This window comes from Xenopus laevis, chromosome 8L, assembly GCF_017654675.1.
Source record: "Xenopus laevis strain J_2021 chromosome 8L, Xenopus_laevis_v10.1, whole genome shotgun sequence".
NCBI classification, from domain to species: Eukaryota; Metazoa; Chordata; class Amphibia; order Anura; family Pipidae; genus Xenopus; species Xenopus laevis.
Window position 1 is genome coordinate 67269714 of NC_054385.1, and position 23762 is coordinate 67293475.

The 23762-nt window shown below is 35.5% G+C and overlaps 1 protein-coding gene across 1 annotated transcript; it reads right to left on the reverse strand.

Annotated features, from left to right (window-relative positions):
• Positions 1–1750: 1750 nt before the first annotated feature.
• On the reverse strand, positions 1751–19668 carry LOC121397305 (serine-rich adhesin for platelets-like). Its single transcript, XM_041573919.1, has 5 exons — positions 19586–19668; positions 5000–14478; positions 4693–4883; positions 3715–3812; positions 1751–2032 (listed from the first exon to the last, which is right to left on the reverse strand). The coding sequence occupies exons 1-5, from the start codon at positions 19641–19643 to the stop codon at positions 2004–2006; spliced, it is 9855 nt and encodes a 3284-aa protein (XP_041429853.1). The 5' UTR covers positions 19644–19668; the 3' UTR covers positions 1751–2003.
• Positions 19669–23762: the final 4094 nt, after the last annotated feature.

Below are 23762 nucleotides of genomic sequence, written 5' to 3' on the forward strand. Positions count from 1 at the left end.
GTAAAACACAGAGTAGTCTAGAACACAAAGGGAAATCAGATAATATAGACCAGATGTCCCCAACCTTTTCTACCTGTGAGCCACATTTAAATATACACCAGCATGAAAAAAGTTCCCAAGAGGTGCCAGATAAATGCTGTAAATGGTCTTTATGCTTCCCAAACTTGCCTCCAAGTCAGAAGTGCAAAAATAAACATCTGCTTTGAGGCCACTAGGAGCAACATCAAAGGCTTTGGTGAGCAACATGTTGCTTGTGAGCCATATTGTGAAGCTGCTATCACTGCTAAATGTTCAAGTCACACTCATACTTTTTATTTAAATTATTATTATAAATTATTTGTCTTTTATTGATAAAAAAAACAGTTATGGACTGCACAGCAGATATATTATAGTCATTTTACAATAATACACAATAATACATGTACATGCTTACCAAAGTAAGGCTGCCATAACCAGAAAATTAGCATCCGATTCCTTTGCATTGTGGATATTATGAATATCAGCACTTATGCGGTTAAATTGTTAGATATTTTATCATATGGGATGGTATATAAAATCCCATGGACTTTCTTCTTTTCTAATTACACAGTCCAAAGTGCAGATTTGTTATCAGACCATACTGATGGTAATACTAATGCCAAGTTTTGAGTTATTAAAAGGAAAAAGGAAAATACATTATTTATACATAACTCTAGTTAAAATTGTATTGTGCTGCACATATAACTCACAATGCAATTAAAATGGTAGCTGACTGTTCACTGGTTGGTATCCACACAATACTTGGAAAGGATACTAGTATCTCCCTCTATACACGAGAACTGAGCAGCTAAATCATACTGAGAGCTTGGTGAAACTGAATATCTATCCATTTTAATACACAGCGCAACATGGTAGCTCTTTCCAGGTTCAATAATCTGTGATGATTTACGCAGTTTTCATTGAAAAATAACCATCTCTGCTAAGGAACTACTCACAGCTACAGCAAATCTTGCCTTTTTTATTTTCATGACATTTTGAGAAACTTGAAGGTGATGAGGTGTAAAGGTGAATAGATTAACTCAAAATGTAAAAGAGAGAATTGCCATTGATAATTCGGATTGCCAGACATATACCAAAACTACAACATGTCACTGGAATACAAATGTCTTTTAAGTTGATGTTAAATGGAGAAAAATTCTATCCTGATATGCATATTATATTTGAATGGGCAGATGTGGGCTCTAGTGTTGCTTGTTCTTGGAATTACACATATGTTGCTTAAAGGATGCAGTTGTGTTAGCTCTAAATTAGCCTTATTGGCCATTGGAAATAATTAGATTTAAAACTAAGTTTTCTGTTGCAAAACTAACATAATTTGAACACATAAGAGACAGTTTTTCTGTTAATGATTTTTTAATCCATTTCATTGTTTTTTTAAGAATACATTTTTTATATATATCTGTATTGTAATAGGGATGGGGCTTTTCATAATTACCCTCAAATGCTGATGGCATGGGTGCTGGTACATGCTATGAAATGTTCTATTAGTATCAGTTAATATGAATGTCCAGACTGTAATTCTATAATTTGCAAAACTTTACTAATATCGGTTGCTAATGCCATCAACAAACTTTTGCTCTAAAGCACAATACTGACCGGTCAGAGTTATGCTTCTAAACTGCCAATGGCCTTTGCAGTAATTAGTAAATGAAGCTGCATTAAAAGTGCATATATACTGTATATATATATATATATATATATATATATATATATATATATATATACTGTATAAATTACTATTGAACTGAAGACATATTGACACAGTAATACTGATGGTTATAGTCCTTTGCAACCATAAATTGTCCTTTATCTCCATAGTTGTGTTACATATCAGTATTTCATGCAACAGATGTTGCGTTGAATTATAGACACAATTTGAATACATTCAGAGAAAGTCAGTTTAATCCAAATAGTTGCAGGTCCATAAAATTTAGAATTCAGTCACATGATAAATTCCGTGACGTCTATGTCTTCTTCTTCTGAAAAAAGCAATCTAATGAAGAAAATAAAAAACAATAAGTCAAGAATGATTACTATTATTAAAGCTTATCATATACATTAGTTATTATTATTTAGTATCAGGACAATCCTACTACATAATTACCAAGTGACAATTACTGCAAGATTCTTGGAACATAGTCACAGAGTATACATGGCACTGTCACAAATCGGCACCCAGAATCCAGAACCAATGCTAAGCTCCCTGGTCTCAGCTCTTGCTTCTGCCTTTAAAAGCCGCCTTTCACCTCGGTAGGAGCCCTCGGCTAATCGGATGCCGCCAGGTCTTATTAAGAAAGGAGCCAAGCAAAGGTTCTGGATGAGCAGAGGGGCACGATCGTTGAGCAAAGTCTTTGGGCAGAAGGTCACAGTACAAGGAAAACTTAGTCAGGCAGGCCGGGTCAGTGCAGTCAGAATTCAAGATTTCAGAAGAAGAAAGTAATTTGAATAGTGGGAACATGCAAGTTTAAATAAGTATATTTGGGCTATTCATCATACACAGGCTGATTTTAGCTGATGGCTTGGCTGGTTCATTCAGAAGCTTATCTGCTAATGTATGAGGCCTTCCAACAGGACTGCTCAACCAATAGCTGGCTCAATATTGCGCAGATGTTGAGTGGGCAGGTTAAAAATACTGTTGTGGCAAGGACAATATTTATTGTAGTTTGATCAATATCTGCCTAACCTATATTTGGCCAAAAATTGGGCAGATGGTTATCAGACAGGTTTAAAAATATCATTAGGTTGAGGACCGCATCAGCTCAGTTATATGGATCTCACTCCAATGCCCATCGTTTTGACCCGCTCTATACCATGCACCTCAAGATGGGGATATTGGGGAATGATCTGTTGGTTTGGTGACCTTGCCAAATGACCGGATCTTTCAATGTATGGCCACCTTTAGTAAGGATCCCTAATGTCTGACACTTCTTAAGTATCTGCACTTTGTATATAATGATGTTAGATTTTTTTATAAGGAAGGGATAAAGAATTTAGTGATATAAAGGAGAAGTTATTTTTAATTATGTTTTTGCAGGTGCCAAATAGTTTCAGCAGTTGGAGGAAATGCTAGATCATTATGGGAAGAATAGTATTAGTATTAAAAAGAAAGCATTTTTCAGAAACCAACATGATTATATAGATAAGATATATTTTTTCAGAGGTGTCAAACAATTTGTGAAGAATGTGGGGAGTGGGGGGAGGGTGAAAGGGATCTTAACATATTAAAGGTTTTTAATCTATGCTCATCAGTTTTTATTAGCAGAGGTTTTGAAACATAAATATTAAATGATGTTCTGAAGGACCAAAATTATGGAATGTATAGAAGAAATTGTGGTGCATGACATAGGTGTTTAATCAGGTTTAAAAGCTTGAGAACAGCAGTATAAAGGTAATGCTAGAATACTCCAGAGAACTATATTTGGATGAACTTTTGAGCAGAAGTTGTGCCCTATATATCAGGAATTGTTAAGAGTTTGTAATTTGTTTGTTTTAACAGAAGTTTTACTTTTTATTTGTACTCTTAAGGAATCCATTAATATGTTAAGTAAATGTTAAATTTTAAGTAAATGTTATAGAACTCCTTTGTTGCCCAAAAACTAAAGATTGGACTAGAGGCTAATGCATAGGGAACATTAGACATAAAGGAGTGCAACAGAACAAGGAAGAATAACTTACCAAAAAGCATCCAGTCAGCAATAAACCTACAACAAGTATGACAGCTAAACAAATCAGGATGATAGCCCAGAATGGAAGTCCAATGTTTGAGGAAGGAACTACAATGAAAAAGGTAATATAAATGTTACATTTCTATTCAGATGTTCATGTATCAATATTTACATGTTAGATGTTTTCTATAACTAAACAATGAATGGTGTATTTTTGTTACCCAATTGAATTGTAGGAAAATGTGTACTGTACGTTACTTAAAAAATTATTATATCAACACTTGCGCATTCAGAACTGTGAACAATGGTGTATTCTTAATATGTTGTAAGAAATGGAATATGTGTTTCATGCTATTGGGTTCTTCATCAGCCCTCCTCTTGACCACGATCCCCACCTAACCAGATCCCATTATGTACAGAATGCTCCCACAATCTGCCCATACCCTGCCTACAAATTTAGATCTCTTGGTGGTCCACACCCTCATGAAGCTCTTTATTGGACCCTGTACCCCCTTATGGCAGCAGTGCTTATTAGAGTAGAGTTATTAGAGTTCATGTCCTATTGGTGAATAATTATTTTTTTTCAGCTTGTGGATGTCTCACTTTGAAGGCAGTTAATTTGTGGCCTCAGTAGCATTTAAAAGTACTTCTTATATTATTACTAAAAACCAATTGACTCCTGGGTCCATTTCTAAAAGAGATACAGGGATAGTAATCCTAGCTTTGACATCATTCAACCCACATTATGAATATGGCATACCATGGTGTACCATGCAACAATAGTTTATACAATCCATTTAAATGTAGAAAAGTGGGATAATGATCTACTTATATGGAATGACAAAGTGATATATGGTGAACAATCTGAGACAAATCTCTAGGTAAAGACTGCTTCATCTGTATGCTAGTGGAGAGCAGTCAACTATTAGTCACCTTAGAAGCAAGTATTTTTGTGTTATTGGTTATTCCCAAATTATTACTTTTTTACCTGGGGATGTCAAACTTTTGCTTGAAGATGGTTGGGTTGTGGTCCCCGCTACATGAACCAACACTGTGGTACTGGAGGAAGTGGAGGAAGTAGTGGTCCAACTGGTGTAAGAGTTGCTTGTGCTGTAGGATGCGGTAGGATGTGTTTTTTCTGCTCTGTTGGTCAGTTCTGAATGGTTGTTTCCATTCATACTGGGGATTGAGGACAAATGACTTATTGGTTTAGTGGTATTCAAAGGTTTTATGTTCCTGGTAGAAGGTGATTGACTTCTGAACCCAACAGATAGAACTATACTAGTGGAAATCACCTCTGAGTAAGTTGTTTTATTGTTTTCAGTTGTTGCTGAATGGTAGTTTTCCTTTTTCGTTAAAGTTATTTGGTTATTGTCCACAGTTTGAGAAGGTAAAATACTAGTGGTGGAATCTGAGTGAGTAGTGGTACCAATGGCAGAATAGTTACTTGTGCTGATAAATAAAACATTGCTAATTGGTACTGTAGGGTATGTTTTATCTGCTGTATTGGCTGGTTCTGAATATTTGTTTCCTTCATTATTGGGGGTTGTCACTCTTGTGGTTAAGTGAAGTTGGTTGGTTGCCTCAGTAGTATTCAAAAGTGCTATGCTTATGGTGGAAGCAGGTTGACTTATTGGTCCAGTGCTGGTAGAGATAATATTACCAATGGAAAATAGTTGATTGTAAGTCACCTTAGATTGATTTGTTTCAGTATTATTGGTGATTGCTGAATGGAAGTTTCCTTTTTTACCAGATGATGTTATACTTTTTGTTAAGGATGTTTGGTTTTTGTCACCAGTCGCATTTGAAAGTAAAATGTTATTGGTAGAAACTGAGTGAGTATTGGCTGCAATGGAAGAAGATTTTTTTGTGCTTGCTGATAAAACTTGGTTAATTGGTACTGTAGAGTATGTTTTTCCTGTTTCACTTGCTAGCTCTGAATAATTTCTTCCTTCTGAACTGGGTGAGGTCACACTATTGGTTGAGGACTGTTGGCTTGTGGCCTCAGTAATATTTGAAATGATGTTACCGGTGGATGCTGATTCGCTCTTTGGTCCAGTGATGGAATAGTTAGTTATTCCAGCAGTTAACATATTGCTGAGGGTCACTTTAGAAGGAGTTGGTTTTGTTTTATAGGTTGAATGGTTGCTTTCATTTTCACCCCGGGATGACATACTTTTGGTTGAAGGCATTTGGGCTGAATGAGAATCTACTGTGCTTCTAGTCAAATCATAGTAAGTGTTGGTCCCAATAGTGGTAAAGACCCTTGTAGTTGGTGATGATAAATGGTGAAATGATACAATAGGGTTTGTTGTATCTGTACCAGATAGTTGCCTTGTGGTCTTGTTAGTTTTTATAAGTGCTGTGTTACTTTTGAAAGCTGATTGGCTTGGGAGTCCACTGCTGGAAGATATTGTTAAGATAGTGGGTAAAAGGTGAATGTTAGTTATCTTTAACATAGGTGTTTCTGTGTTACTGGTTGATTTTGAATGTTTGCTTTCTTTTGTACCAAGAGATGCCACACTTGTGGCTGAAGCAGTTTGGTTTATGGCCCCAACTGTATGAAAAGGTACTGTGTTACTGGTTGGAACTGAGTGAATAATGGTCCCATTTGCAGAAGAGTTAACTGTTCTGGTTAAAAAATGTTGGCTGGCTGATACAGCAGGGTGTGTTCTTTCAGTGCCACTGGAAGGTAATGTAAAGTTTTTTCCTTCTCTATTGGTCAGTGAAACAATTTTGGTTGAAGGCAATCGGCTTGTAGCCTCAAAGGTATTTGAAAGTGCCATGATACTGGTAGAGGATGATTGACTTCTAGGTCCAACATTTATGCTAGTGGATAATAGATAACTGCTAGTTGTGTTAAAGAGAGGCAATTTATTATTAGTTTGTGCAAAATGACTGGTTTCTTTTTTATCTGGGGATGTCACATGATTGGTGGAAAGTGTTTGGATTATGGTCTTAGTTGTAGCAGAAGGTATTATAGTACTAAAGGTAGTTGAGTGAAAAATGGCAGACAAAATATCTGTACTTAGTGATACTGCATGGAGTGTTGTTTCTGAGCCAATGAAAGGTATTGAATGGTTGCTTCCTTCTCCAATCAGGGGTGTCACACTTTTGGTTGAAGGTGGTTGGCTTGTGGCCTTAGTAGAATTTAAAGTGTTACTGGTAGAAACTGATTGATTACTGGATTCAGTTTTGGAAGGGGTATTTAAACTAGTAATTAAATGGTCTCCCTTATTCACCTCAGAGGGAAGTGTTTCAGCAGAAGTCATAAATGATGAAAAAGAATTTATTGTTGTGGGGTAGACTTCTTCTGTGGTATTGAATGATGCCAAATCCTTATTTCCTTCTTTACTGAGTGGTGTCACACTTGTGATTGAAAGTGGTTGTCTTACAGTGTCAGTGGAAGGAAAAGTTTCTATGTAACTGATAGAAGCTGACTCAATACTTGGTTCGACACTAGAAGAGATCCATGTGTTTGTTAGTAACTGATTGCTTATAGTCACAAAAGAGTGAGATGTTTTTGTGTTTTTTGTTGATGCTATGTTTTTGCTTTGTTCAGTACTATTGTATGTAATATCTTTAGGAGAAAGTGGTTGTTTTATGGTCTCAGTAGAAAACGAAGGTTCTTGGTTACTGCCAAAAGTTGTATAACTACTGGATTTTATGTTGGTAGGAATTGTGTTTTTAGATAAATTGTGGCTGATTATAGAATGTGATGTCCCTGAATGCTTAGTTAATGGCTGGCTGATGGATCCAGTAGATTTTAATACCTTTTCATTTTCTGTTGTTACTGATTGGCTATTTTCTTCTGTATTTACATGTTTTACAGTGTTTGTTGAAGTGTGTTGACTTATAGTGTTAATAGCAGAAGGTTCACTGTTACTGGAATCAGTGCCTGCAAGGATCTTTATTTTGGTTGATAACAGGTTAATAACAGTCACAGCAGAGTCCCATTTTTCTGTGATTTCGGTTGATGTTGGGTCATTTGTGATCTCTTTAGAGGAGACTGCGTTTCGATTACTAGTTGATGTTGTATCATTGGCATTTATGGTAAAGTAGGACATTTCTGCTCTGCTAGCTGGCTCTGAATGCTTATTTTCTTTAGTACTTTGTAATATCATAGTTTGTAATACAGATGTCTGACTTGTGGATTTATGAATAGCAGAAAGTGGAGGATAACTGTTGGAAGCTGGTTGACTGCTGGAACCACTGCTGGCAGAGCTCTCTGTATTGTTCAATAAGAGCTGGCTGATGGTTACAGTTGAATATGAAGGGACCATGGTTAGGTTATTAGTTGATGGCATACGAGTGGCAACCTTAGTAATGTAAGACAGTTCTGCCCTGGTGGTTGACTCTGAAGGTGTATTTTCTTCAGTATTTTGGAATATTGTCGTTTTTAATGAAGATGGCTGAATTACGGTTCTGTGAATAGTAGAAAGTGAAGAGTAACTGTTGGAAGCTGGCTGATGACTAGTACCAAAAATGGAAGGGCTCTCTGTACTGTTTGATAACAGATGGCTGATTGTCACTGTAGGATAAGAGGGAACTGCGTTTCTACTACTAGTTGATGACATATGACTGGCGTCCCTGGTAAAATAGGACATTTCTGCTTTGCTGGTTGGCTGTGAATGCTTATGCTCCAATGTACTTTGAGATATCACAGTTTTTAATAAAGATGGCTGACTTATGGTTTTAGGAATAGCAGAAAGTGGAGAGTAAGCATTGGAAGTTGTCTGACTGCTATAACCAGCGTTAGAAGAAATCTCAATATTGCTCGATAACAGGTGGCTGATGGTCAAAGCAGGAAAAGAAGAGACTGTTTTTCTATTAATTGATGATGACACATGAGTGGCATTTTTGGTAAAGGAAGATATTTCTGCTCTACTGGTTTGCTTTAAATGCTTATTTTCTTCAGAACTTTGGAATAGAATAGTTTGCAATGAAAATGGTTGATGCTTGGTTGTATGAATAGCAGAAAGCGGAGAGTAACTATTGAAAGCTGGCTGACTGAAACCAGTGCTGGAATAACTCTCCGTACTGTTTGATAACAGGTGGCTAACGGTTACAGTAGAATAAGAAGGGTCCATATTAAAAGTTGAAGACATATAGGTGTCATTACTGGTAAAGAATGGTATTTCTTTTATGCTGGTTGGCTCTGAATGTTTATTTTTTTCAGTGCTTTGAAATATAATAGTTTTTAATGAGGCTGGCTGACTGGTGTTAAGTATAGGAAAAAGTGGAGAGTAACTGTTGGAAGCAGACTGACTGATAGAATCAGTTATGGAGGAGCTTTCTGTACTGTTCGATAACAGGTGGCTGATGGTTACAGTAGGATAATACGAGTCAGTATTATTAGTTATTGATAATTGAGTGGCATTTCTTGTAAAGTAAGACATTTTTGCTATGTTGGTTGCCCCTGAAGGTTCATTTTCTTCAGTACTTTGGACTATCATGTTTTTAAATGAAAATGGCTGACTTATAGTTTCATTAATAGCAGAAAGTGGAGAGTAACTGTTTGAAGTGGATTGACTGCTTGAACCAATCATGGAAATGCTTTCTGTATTGTTTGATGACAGGTGGTTTTTAGGTACAGTAGAATAAGAAGGGTCCATATTTCTATGAATAGTTGATGACATATGGGTGGCATTCCTGGTAAAGTAGGATATTTCTGCTATGCTGGTTGGTTTTAAATGCTTATTTTTTTCAGTGCTTTGAAATATCATAGTTTTTAATGATGATGTTTGACCAATGGTTTTATGAATAGCAGAAACTGGAGAGTAACTGTTTGAAGATGAGTGACTTCTGAAACCAGTGCTCAAAGAGTTCTCAGTATTGTTTGAAAACAGATGGTTGATGGTTACCATAGGATAAGAAGGGGTTGTATCTCTATTAGTAACTGATAACACATGAGTAGTACTCATGGTAAAATTAAACGTGTCTGCTCTGTTAGTTAGTTCTGAATGATTTTTTTCTTTAGTACTTTGGAATATTGTTGTTTTTAATGAAAATGGCTGACTTATTGTTTTGTGAAGAGTAGAAAGTTGAGAGTAGTTGCTGGATGTTGATATGCTACTTGAACTAGTACTGTAAGAGCTCTCTGTATTGTCTGATGATATGTGACTGATGGTCACAGTAGGATAAGAAGTGATTGCACTTCTGTTACTAGTTAATGACACATGAGTGGCATTCATGGTAACGTAAGACACTTCTGCTGTGCTAGTTGGCTCTGAATGCCTGTTTTCCTCAGTCATTTGGAATATTGCAGTTTTTAATACAGATGACTGATTTATGGTTTCATGAATAGCAGAAAGTGGAAAGTAACTGTTCGAAGACAACGGGTTACTGGAACCAATGCTTGAAGAAGTTTCTATATTGTTTGATAACAGATGGCTGATAGTCACTGAAGGATAAGAAGGGACTGTGCTTCTATTACTACTTGATGACATATGGGTGGTATTCATGGTAAAATAAGACAGTTCTGCTCTGCTAGTTAGTCCTGAATGCTTATTTTCTTCAGTACTTTTGAACATTGTAGTTGTTAATGAAGATGGCTGACTTATGGTTTTATGAATAGAAGAATGTTGAGGGTGGTTGTTGGAAGTTGGCATGCTTCTTGAACTAGTACTGGAAGAGCTCTCTGTATTGTTTGATGACATGTGACTGATGGTGACAGTAGGATAAGAAGAAATTTCGCTTCTGTTATTAGTTGATAACATACGAGTCACATTCAAGGTAACGTAAGACACTTCTGCTGTGCTAGTTGGCTCTGAATGCTTATTTTCTTCAGTCATTTGGAATATTGCAGTTTTTAATACAGATGACTGACTTATGGTTTCATGAATAGCAGAAAGTGGAGAGTAACTGTTAGAAGACAACGGGTTACTGGAACCAATGCTTGAAGAAGTTTCTATATTGTTTGATAACAGATGACTGATAGTCGCTGAAGGATAAGAAGGGACTGTGCTTCTATTACTACTTGATGACATATGGGTGGTATTCATGGTAAAATAAGACAGTTCTGCTCTGCTAGTTCGTCCTGAATGCTTATTTTCTTCAGTACTTTTGAACATTGTAGTTGTTAATGAAGATGGCTGACTTATGGTTTTATGAATAGAAGAATGTTGGGGGTGGTTGTTGGAAGTTGGCATGCTTCTTGAACTAGTACTGGAAGAGCTCTCTGTATTGTTTGATGACATGTGACTGATGGTGACAGTAGGATAAGAAGAAATTTCGCTTCTGTTATTAGTTGATAACATATGAGTCACATTCAAGGTAACGTAAGACACTTCTGCTGTGCTAGTTGGCTCTGAATGCTTATTTTCTTCAGTCATTTGGAATATTGCAGTTTTTAATACAGATGACTGATTTATGGTTTCATGAATAGCAGAAAGTGGAGAGTCACTGGAAACAATGCTTGAAGAAGTTTCTATATTGTTTGATAACAGATGACTGATAGTCACTGAAGGGTAAGAAGGGACTGTGCTTCTTTTACTACTTGATGACATATGGGTGGTATTCATGGTAAAATAAGACAGTTCTGCTCTGCTAGTTAGTCCTGAATGCTTATTTTCTTCAGTACTTTTGAACATTGTCGTTTTTAATGAAAATGGCTGATGTATGGTTTTATGAATAGAAGAATGTTGAGGGTGGTTGTTGGAAGTTGACATGCTTCTTGAACTAGTACTGGAAGAACTCTCTGTATTGTTTGATGACATGTGACTGATGGTCACAGTAGGATAAGAAGAGATTTCGCTTCTGTTATTAGTTGATAACATATGAGTCACATTCAAGGTAACGTAAGACACTTCTGCTGTGCTAGTTGGCTCTGAATGCTTATTTTCTTCAGTCATTTGGAATATTGCAGTTTTTAATACAGATGACTGATTTATGGTTTCATGAATAGCAGAAAGTGGAGAGTCACTGGAAACAATGCTTGAAGAAGTTTCTATATTGTTTGATAACAGATGACTGATAGTCGCTGAAGGGTAAGAAGGGACTGTGCTTCTTTTACTACTTGATGACATATGGGTGGTATTCATGGTAAAATAAGACAGTTCTGCTCTGCTAGTTAGTCCTGAATGCTTATTTTCTTCAGTACTTTTGAACATTGTCGTTTTTAATGAAAATGGCTGATGTATGGTTTTATGAATAGAAGAATGTTGAGGGTGGTTGTTGGAAGTTGACATGCTTCTTGAACTAGTACTGGAAGAACTCTCTGTATTGTTTGATGACATGTGACTGATGGTCACAGTAGGATAAGAAGAGATTTCGCTTCTGTTATTAGTTGATAACATATGAGTCACATTCAAGGTAACGTAAGACACTTCTGCTGTGCTAGTTGGCTCTGAATGCTTATTTTCTTCAGTCATTTGGAATATTGCAGTTTTTAATACAGATGACTGATTTATGGTTTCATGAATAGCAGAAAGTGGAGAGTCACTGGAAACAATGCTTGAAGAAGTTTCTATATTGTTTGATAACAGATGACTGATAGTCGCTGAAGGGTAAGAAGGGACTGTGCTTCTTTTGCTACTTGATGACATATGGGTGGTATTCATGGTAAAATAAGACAGTTCTGCTCTGCTAGTTAGTCCTGAATGCTTATTTTCTTCAGTACTTTTGAACATTGTCGTTTTTAATGAAGATGGCTGATGTATGGTTTTATAAATAGAAGAAAGTTGAGGGTGGTTGTTGGAAGTTGGCATGCTTCTTGAACTAGTACTGGAAGAACTCTCTGTATTGTTTGATGACATGTGACTGATGGTCACAGTAGGATAAGAAGAGATTTCGCTTCTGTTATTAGTTGATAACATATGAGTCACATTCAAGGTAACGTAAGACACTTCTGCTGTGCTAGTTGGCTCTGAATGCTTATTTTCTTCAGTCATTTGGAATATTGCAGTTTTTAATACAGATGACTGATTTATGGTTTCATGAATAGCAGAAAGTGGAGAGTCACTGGAAACAATGCTTGAAGAAGTTTCTATATTGTTTGATAACAGATGACTGATAGTCGCTGAAGGGTAAGAAGGGACTGTGCTTCTTTTACTACTTGATGACATATGGGTGGTATTCATGGTAAAATAAGACAGTTCTGCTCTGCTAGTTAGTCCTGAATGCTTATTTTCTTCAGTACTTTTGAACATTGTCGTTTTTAATGAAAATGGCTGATGTATGGTTTTATGAATAGAAGAATGTTGAGGGTGGTTGTTGGAAGTTGACATGCTTCTTGAACTAGTACTGGAAGAACTCTCTGTATTGTTTGATGACATGTGACTGATGGTCACAGTAGGATAAGAAGAGATTTCGCTTCTGTTATTAGTTGATAACATATGAGTCACATTCAAGGTAACGTAAGACACTTCTGCTGTGCTAGTTGGCTCTGAATGCTTATTTTCTTCAGTCATTTGGAATATTGCAGTTTTTAATACAGATGACTGATTTATGGTTTCATGAATAGCAGAAAGTGGAGAGTCACTGGAAACAATGCTTGAAGAAGTTTCTATATTGTTTGATAACAGATGACTGATAGTCGCTGAAGGGTAAGAAGGGACTGTGCTTCTTTTACTACTTGATGACATATGGGTGGTATTCATGGTAAAATAAGACAGTTCTGCTCTGCTAGTTAGTCCTGAATGCTTATTTTCTTCAGTACTTTTGAACATTGTCGTTTTTAATGAAGATGGCTGATGTATGGTTTTATAAATAGAAGAAAGTTGAGGGTGGTTGTTGGAAGTTGGCATGCTTCTTGAACTAGTACTGGAAGAGCTCTCTGTATTGTTTGATGACATGTGGTTGATGATCACAGTAGGATAAGAAGAGACTGTGCTTCTATTACTATTTGATGTCATATGGGTGGTATTAATGGCAAAGTAAGACATCTCTGATCTGCTAGTTGGTTCTGAATGCTTATTTTCCTCAGTTGTTAATAAAATTGGTTTACTTATGGTTTCATGAGTAGCAGAAGGTGGAGAGTAACTGTTGGAAGCTGACCTACTGCTGGAGCCAGTGCTGGTGCTTGAAGATCTTTCTGTACTATTTGACAACAGGTGGCTGATGGTCAAATTAGCATAAGAAGGGACTGCGTTTCTATTACTAGTTCTTGACATGTGAGTAACATGTATGGTAACATTAGGCAATACTGCTCTGCTGGTGGGCTCTGAGTGCTTATTTTCTTCAGTACTTTGGAATATCATAGTTTTTAATGAAAATGTTTGATTGGTTTTATGAATAGAAGAAAGTGTAGAATAACTGTTGAATGTTGAATGACTGCTATAACCAGTGCTAGAAGAGTTCTTTTGTGTTATAGTCACAGCAGAGGTATATTTTTCTGTACTATTTTCTGATACTGATGGTGGTCTATAATCAGAATGTTTGGTTGAAGGAGTTTGGATTGTATCATTAGGTATTTTGATATTAATGGACGCTGGTTGAGTGTTGGATCCTGTGCTAAAAGAGACTCTTTGTTTGGCGGAATTCTGATGACTGAATATAACAGAAGAGTGATATTGTTCTGTGCTTCTGGTTTGTGTAGAATGGCCTCTTTCCTCAAATTGTTGGGATGTCCTACGTTTTGTAGATTGTGTCTTTTTACTTTTAAAATGAGTTGTAGATGTTGGTATACAAAGCTTTCTAGTAGTCGGTCTGACGGTTGTTTCTTGGTTTGACATCTTAGTGGCTATAAGTTTAGCCATAACATTAATTATATTTTCCAGTCTTTGTAGAATACTTTTGATATTCTCAAGTAAACCTTGACTTTCAGCAGGGGACACTGAAATAAACAATTGTTTCATCATCAATATACCTCAAAGTATGTGTGTTTATGTGTACACTTTACCTGTTGAATTGTGAAATACTCTACATAGTAAAATAAATTACCTTTACAAATATCAGTTAAGCTCAGATTACTGAATTTTACTGTGAAACATACCTTTTCCTTTCAAATCTGTGAACTTTCATATAAAGATAAAATTACAATATAAACAATAAATAAACATGGATAATTCTAATCTTACATTACAACACAGATTTTACTTGGGTATTATATTTCCACAAAAATTTAACAAATAAAATGAGGTGAAAAAAATTCAAGAATGGGATCTATTATGTGCAATGTTTGGAACAAAAAGCCACTAAAAAAGTAAAAAAAACAAAACAAATAGAAATATTTGACCATCAACACCGATAAGTGATCATAGTTTACATTAAGTACATTTTACTGTGTTATTATTACAGAAAAAAATAAATCAGTCATGAACTGTTTATTTTTTAGGACACTTGGAAGTTGTATTGCTATATTATTGTGCTCTCTGTTTGTGTATAATAGCTCCCATAAGAATACATTTTATTTATAACTGTCATTTTACAAACCAGACACAACTATCACCTAGTCCTTAAATTACATAAAGCTAAACCTTTGTGACTTTTTCTTGACTAATTAACAAGCAATAAGCTAACATAAAGACGTATTGTGTCTAGATAGTATAACATTTGCCATTATAGCATTTAGATGATAGGAGTTTATGGTGGGCTTAGGGACTCAAAATTGGCCATGTCCTGTGGCTGTAAATCAATACCATATTCTCACTTTTAAAGGAGAAGGAAAGCCCCAGGGCGCAAACCCCTCCCCCCTCCCCTGTGTTGCCCCCCTCCCTCCTCCCCCCTGGCCTACCTGTCCCCCTGGGCAAATGCCCCTAACTTGTTACTCACCCCTCTGCGCAGGTCCTGTCCACGGAGTTCACAGTCGCCATCTTCTCCCACGCGCGTCTTCTTCCTGCTCTGACCGGCGTCTTCTGGCGCATGCGCAGTAGGAACAGGTACCGGTACAGCTCTATTGCACATGCGCCAAATGTCACGAAGACACGAAAACTTCGTGACATTCGGCGCATGCGCAATAGAGCTGTACCGGTACCTGTTCCTACTGCGCATGCGCCAGAAGACGCCGGTCAGAGCAGGAAGAAGACGCGCGTGGGAGAAGATGGCGACTGTGAACTCCGTGGACAGGACCTGCGCAGAGGGGTGAGTAACAAGTTAGGGGCATTTGCCCAGCGGGAGGGGTAGGCCAGGGGGGAGGAGGGAGGGGGGGCAATACACGGGAGGGGGGGAGGGGTTTTGCGCCCTGGGGCTTTCCTTCTCCTTTAAGGAACTACTCTAAAAGTTAGTATGGGCTTCTTGGTTTATGCTCTGTGTTTGGTTTTCATCAACTATAGTATTGTGCATTAAGACCAACTGCCAAATCCTAAAAAATGTTTTCTCTTTTGGTGTATTTTCTGGGGCACCTACTCTGAATAAAGTGTCTTGAATATCCTCCATTAGTAAAATAAAATTCTCAGGTTTGTTTGAAAATTACATTATAATCCTCACCAAACAGAAAATTTCTGTGTGTTGGATCAATGCAGATATCCTTTTACCTTGAGGTTAGACCAAACTGCCATAGGGTCTACTTTGATATAGGGGTGGTAGCACTGGATAATTAAATAAACTTTTTCAGTGCCCAGCTCTATTTACCTTTTCATCTAGATAAAAGCATTGAGGATGTACTTAATGTTTAACCCCATCCCCTCTAATGAGATCAGAAATGGACAGGACTGCTGTTGGCATATAAATCATCACTGCAAGAAGGACCAGGTCAGTCTTGGGTTGGGTTAGAGTGGGTTAGGGTAAGTGCAGGTTTAATAATCTTCAACCCACATATTACATGTTAGGAAGTAAGATCTATCTTTTTCCTAATATCTCCAAATTTAACAAGTACTTACCATGATATATCATTCTCACACATACACTAGTATGTACATTAGTATATGTAAACCAGCAGCTTCTAGTGCAAGTACGTAGCACACAAAGCAGTTGAAAAAATTATCTATACATATATATATCTATATACCTGTATCTATCTATCTATCTATCTATCTATCTATCTATCTATCTATCTATCTCTCTCTCTCTCTCTCTCTCTCTCTCTCTCTCTCTCTCTCTCTCTCTCTCTCTCTCTCTCTCTCTCTCTCTCTCTCTATCTATCTATATCTATATATATCTATATATATATATATATATATATATTGATATATTGAGATATATATATATATCAATATATATATATATATATATATATATATATATATATATCAATATATATATATCTATATATATATATATATATATATATATATACACACATATATATATATATATATATATATATATATATATATATATATATAAATATATATATATATATATATATATCTATCTATATATCTATAAGGAAGATGTAAGGACCAGCACTCTGTAATTGAAAATTTAATAAACTTTCTATATTCCAACATGTTACTACTAGTGCATGTATGCATCAGTATAAAAACAGATTTATCTATGCACATCCTATGTCTAAACGCTTTGGGGCTTTTTACCATCGCTACATTGATGATATGGTAAGTCCACTGACAGGAATACAATTCTCCATTATACCAACCACCATCCAAAGCATTTGCTTAACTCTACTGAAGTCCCAAATGTTGCAAGTTGTGAGAATAGATGGTGATTTATGCAAAATAAAAACAGATTTGAAGGCAATGGATCAAAAGTTCCTACAGAGTGGCTATCCAGAAAATTTGATTAAAGTCACGCTAAAGTTGGCCTTGGAATTAGATAGCGAGAAGATCATAGCTGAAAATAAAGGGGGAAGTAATACAAAAACACAATAAGGATAATATGTATTATGTCAGTGTGGCCCATGCAGCCAGCAGGCATGCAAAACGGTGTTAAATAATTGGTCAATGCTAGCCTCTGATGAAAGTTCAACAATTGGGAATCTAAGCTGACCAAGGTTTGGTGATCAAATACCAAATATGTGAATCCATCCACCAGTAATTTCCATACTTTTAAACCAGGAGCATATAGATGCACAGGCTGTGTCATGTATAATGCGCTAATATTGGGGACACAATTCATTCATCTAACTCTGGTAAGAAGTATAAAATAAAGCACAGAATGACGTGTACCACAAGTATGGTAGTATACATAATGCAATGCTCGTGCTGATCCCTGTATTATAGTGGAAAAACTAGCAGGCAGTTAAAGGAGAGAAAAACCAAACACAGGGCAAGCATAAGAGCTACTTGATCCTGATAGGTCTAAAAAAAAGTAAATATAAAAAGCAGAAAAGGCACCAGACATTGGTTAGCAGCTTAACATGATCCACATTCAGATGCATGCCCATAGACCATATACCATATACCAGTATGATCAAGAGAGGGTGATAGGGATAGAGAATTATTTAGACAGGTGGCATTCTAGGATGTGTGTCCCCTAGGGTCCTCAATGGCCAATTGGTATTAAGTTGTTTTTGACATAATGTTGGCCAGATTGCCTTGGTGTGATTATGATATCTACTGATTTACTGGAGCTGTAATTCTTTTTTTGATTGCTCTTCTGTCTTCTTCGGATCCCTTTCCTTCCCTTCGGCAATTCACGTAACTTTTTGGCGCATGTGCATTTGGTAGGACTACTTCTCCAACTGCGCATGTGGCAAATATGGCAGTCCCTTACAGAAGGGACACTTTCTGTAATGAATCATTAATTGTATCCTAGGAAACCTGATTTTTTTTCTCTAATTCCTTTAGCAACTAAGAGGCAAACTTTTGTTCAATGCAAATAACGGTTTTCGGAACGATTTGACGATTTGTACGATTTGAATTTTTTTAAATTCAATTTTCCAAAACTTTTGAAATCTAGCAAAGATGTTTTGTAATGTTATAATAAACAGTGTTTTTTTTTTACTAGGCAGTGTGCCCTAAATGTATTCTTTTTTGTCAACAAACAACAAACACAGTTCATGCAAAGGCAACCATGGAATCTCCACACTTGCTTCTGTGCAGAATCAAACTCTTTTGCCAAGAGAACTTAGAACTTTCTCAGGGAAACAATAGTTGACAACAATTTACACCAATGGAGACTTTAGATGAAATGTTCCTACAACTTTCCATGAGGCCTAAAGATTCTGTGCAATGTAGTCAACTGGCATCATCTTATCCACTGAAATGAGAAGCTCCACTGGCCCCATGGCCAATATCTATGCTAGCACTAGAATATCATAGTTGAGAAAATTAATAAAGTAAATCTAACCAATTTACACAGAAACAAACACACACACATATACAGTATATATATTTTTTCTGAAATCCAACAGCACCAGCCAATTATTTCCTTAATTTATTTACAAACACTCCCTGACTATTAATTTAATGGATCATGTTTTTCTGATTGTTGAAGAAAATCTCCAAGTTAAAGACTCATTAAAGGGGATGCTCACCTTTAAATTAACTTTGAGTATGACGTAGAGCATGATATTCTGAGACAATTTGCAACTAGTTTTAATTTTTAATTTTTGTGGTTTTGAGTTATTTAACTTTGTATTTAGAAGTTCTCCAGTTTGCAATTTCAGCCATCTGGTTGCTAGGGTCTTAATTAACCTAGCAACCATACACTGATTTATACAAGGGACTGGAATAAGAATAGGTGATGATCTGAATAGAAAGATCAGTAATAAAAAAAGTAGCAATGACAATAAATGGTTTGTTTTTAGATGGGGTCTGTGACCCCCATTTGAAAGCTGGAAGGAGTCAAAAGAAGAAGGCAAATAATTCAAACACTATAAAAAAGGAAAAAATTAAGACCAATTGAAAAGATCCTTAAAATTGACCATTCTAGAACATAGTAAAAGTTAAATTAAAAGTGAACCATCCCTTTAATACAATTAAATGAACATGGAATATTAAAGCTTTTGAATATGTGTTCTGAAAGTTTTTCCTAGATTTCCTGTACAGTATAAAATGAAATTTATTTATTAAATACTGAAAAAAAATTGATATTTTGCTTACCTGCCAAAAGGAATATTAGTGGCAGAAGAATCATCCTGCTTTCCCCAAACTGTTTCATACTACTTTTTACAATATATACAATTTGTGAAGCCAATAATATTCAGCAGTCTGATGTAACTGCTTTATCTGTGTGCAATATATATCTACTGTAGATAGACATCTTTGGACAAGGGAGGAGGCTTCAGTATGTGTCACACCTTTTTCATTAATGTCATTAGAATGAATACATTAATTATTGTTCAGCAGAACAGATACACAGTTCCCGCCTTGGTTTTGGCAAATCAGATTTGGAAAGGAATTTATATTATGAATATATAATATATATATATATATATATATATATATATATATATATATATATATATATATATATATATATATATATTGTACAGATGGAGTGTTAGTCATTCAGAACCCTCCCTATTCATATTTCAGACTACTGAAATTCCAAAGTAGAGAGCTGCTGTAAGCTAAATATTTCAAACACCATGAAAAAGAAGCCCAATTGCAAAAAGTCTCAGAATATCTAAATCTGTCTAAATCTGTCTAAATCTGTCTAAATCATACTAAAAGTTAATTTAAAGATGACCAACCCCAAGTAATCAGACCTATAAAATCTAGGAAATCCTTCCATTTAGGAAAGGCTATGATTTCTGGGGGTAGGTCATTATTAAATTAACTTTTAGTACTGTATATATATATATATATATATATATATATATATATATATATATATATATATATATATATATATATATATATATATATATATATATGCACATTAGTGATGCACTCAGTTGTTTTAAATGCATCAAAATGCCTGTACTTGCTCTAGCACTTCAATGTGGATCGGAAGTGCATGTGAGCGTACATAATTTTGACTGGGACACTGCCAATCATTCTCCTTCTTAAAATGTTTAAACTAGTCTATCATTTTCATACAATTTTTTTCAAGCAAATAATACTGATATTCCAACAATGATCTAGATCTAATCAACACATAATGGTTGGGGTGCCAATGCTTCCTCCTATGATTTTTGGCAGAAGAATGTTGGCTATAAAACCACATGAAGAAATTTGCACAATATGCTTCTATTAAGGAATTATTGGATGTAGAGAGATGGAATACAATCCATACAGTTTAAATTAAGCCATCCAACAAAAAGCCTGCACCATTAGACACTTGCTGCAAATATCTATATTCTCTTTCTGAAAAAGATCCACTATTCAATTTCAGGCATTGACCTTTCTTTACATACCATTAAAACATTTAAATTTGAATATTAAAATATTCAGGATTATTATATAAAATAAGATATGCAATGTAGAATGTGAAGGCAATGACATATGGTTATGCAGAATGGACAGGTCTTTAAACCTACATTCCACATTAGGAAGGCATAGAATGAATAAGAAAATAACTTTGACAGAGGAAGGTGATAAACAATGCTGAGATAACTTTTTAGTTTGACCTTTTACAAATAGTATTGTCTAATGTTTTAAGATTTCAAGATCATTATTACCTTCATTACCAACCAATGTTCCTCCATTATATGCTAATATTTGTATGCATGAAGTGGATCTCATCTAATTTTACAAAACTCAATGTACTCTTTGAATATTTACTATTATTATCTTTTGGTGGAAGTAATATTCTTTATTTGGAAGGAAACCATAACCAATTAAAAAAATATTATTTTTTTGAATGCAGCTGTCACTATTGCAGATGGGTCATTCTCACTGATTTATATAGGAAACCTAATGATAACACCAATAATACTAATGTACAACAGTTTCCACCGAGCATGGCCTGCCTAAGAGTCAATTCATGAGGGCTGAGGGTATTACCTTCACACAAGTATTTTGAACAGTACTGAGATAATGCTGAGGGGTAACAACCAAGCTCTTTTAAACAATTTTTTTAAGGTGGTAGATGTGTTGCCTATTGGTATTGACTTATACCTCCAAATCCCAATCCCAGTGATACTTTCACTACATTTGGTACTCATTCTAGAAAGGTAAAAAAGGTTGTCTGTAAACATGGACACAGAACAGTGAATCCACTTATGTTAACGAATATCCTTTATTTTCATAAAGCAGACAAATAATTTAAAAGATCTTTTGAATAATCTGAGGTTGCCCATTCACTTCAGTGGAGTAGGCAACCATTCCTGGTGAGTATTGATTGTCCAGATCAATGTTTATTCAATAGTTTGTAATTTGTCAGTTTGATTTCAATGTTGTTAAAGATGTGGTCTTCAGCATCTATCCTGGATTGTCATATGTACTTGGGGCAACTTTCAATAGGGGTTCTGATGCCCACGTGCCTTGATGTCCTGATCAAGTGATTATCCTTCACTTGCACAGTAAGTCACTTGCACAGTAAGTCATCACTTGGTATGATCATTTTGTATTACAGTTTAGTTTTAACAGAATACAGTGTATTACACTTTGGTTTATGCTAAATTCGTTAAACTAAGTAATGGCCATTTAGCTTGCACTATGGGATTTTTAAAAGTGCATTAATCAAATGTTGAACGTTCACCCACTGATAAATACACTTTTAAAAATGCCGTAGAAATGAATAGAAAGTGGGTGAGTTTTTCTGCGGTAAGCGCTAATCTCACATTTTGATAAATCTGCCTCTTAGAACATGGTGTGTTTGCTACAGCAATGTAAATAGACATTAAGAACAACAAACTATAAATGCACAGGATGCAATTTTTATATGTGCCGAGTATCCAACAATCCTCCACATAAGATTCAGCTAATTGTCTGACCAAAATCTGAACCTTATTTCTATATTTAAATTTTAACAAAATTGTATTATCTGAAAAAAGTTAATCCACCCTTTAACCTATTTAAAGCACCAAATGGCTTGAGGCATAGGATTAAGAGTGAATACTGGCTTATACTGGCCTAGATATGGTTTCTTATATATGGCAATAACAGAGATAATAGTGGAAAATTTATAATGTGGCATGTTTGTTACAGTAATACAGACATCAAGAACTACAAACTAGAGATGCATGGGATGCAATTAATATATTTGACTGATCATTTAACAGTTCTCTACAAAAGCTTCCCCACCAAAATCTGGACCTTAATTTATATATTCAAATTTTAACTTAATTGTATTATCTGAAAAAACGCTAATCCACCTTTAATTGTCTTGTTCTTTAAAGTCACATGACTTGATGTAATTCAGCAAAGTTCAAGATAGTTGACAAAATCAGAATTTTGCAATACATGGCAAATACTGTGTATCAATAATGCAGACTGATATTTTGTTCAAATAACAGGTTATTTAAACCATGTAGGGATTCTGTAATTTCTAGCCTTGTTATTTGACTGGAAAAAATAAATGGCAAAAACTGCATTTGATAAGCTTATTCTACATTTATATAGCTTGAGGCATAAGTGATTCGTTTGTACACAGAGAAGCATGGAGAGGTTTTAGTGATACAAAGACATCAGCATCGGAACTACGTCAAAGAGGGCACCTGTTCTCCTTAATCTTTAGGTTCCGTGTTTTTTTCAATTTATGTTTTATTTGGTATGCTTTGATAAAAGTAGTGGAAATTGTAATTATAGAGTGGAAAGTTGTAATTTGGCAGTTGGCGTGAACTGCCAAAACGTAGGCAGAGACTGCATTCATGGAATTCTCAAGAACAAGCAAACCTGAATGAAGGCCCTCAGAAGGAATAAGTGGGTGTTCTGTATCCAGCCAGCACAGTATTCTATTGGCTAATAAAGGCAAAACTGGAGGAAGGCAGTCTGTTAAATGACATTATTCAGTAAGAGATCATTATGTCAGTGACTATGATCCAAATAATGTAAGCACATGATCAAGAAAAAACGATGGGATGGATGGTGGATCCCTGGCCAAGTCATCTTTAAAGCAATGTAGGACTAATATAGACATTTCACTGTGTAAAATAGAATAAGGATTAAGCTGATTAAGATAATACTAGTCACTAGGGCAGGAAACATTAAATATGGCACCATTAAGGAAAATAATTGAGGGTTAAGATGAATATGTATACACAGGAAAAGAGAAAATATATATTTAAATACAGAATATTTATTCATTCATAGACATGCTGTGTGAATCCTTTCCTGACCAGTAACTGTTCATTCTTTGATAAGTAATGGAAAGGTGAAAGTATTAGTTCAA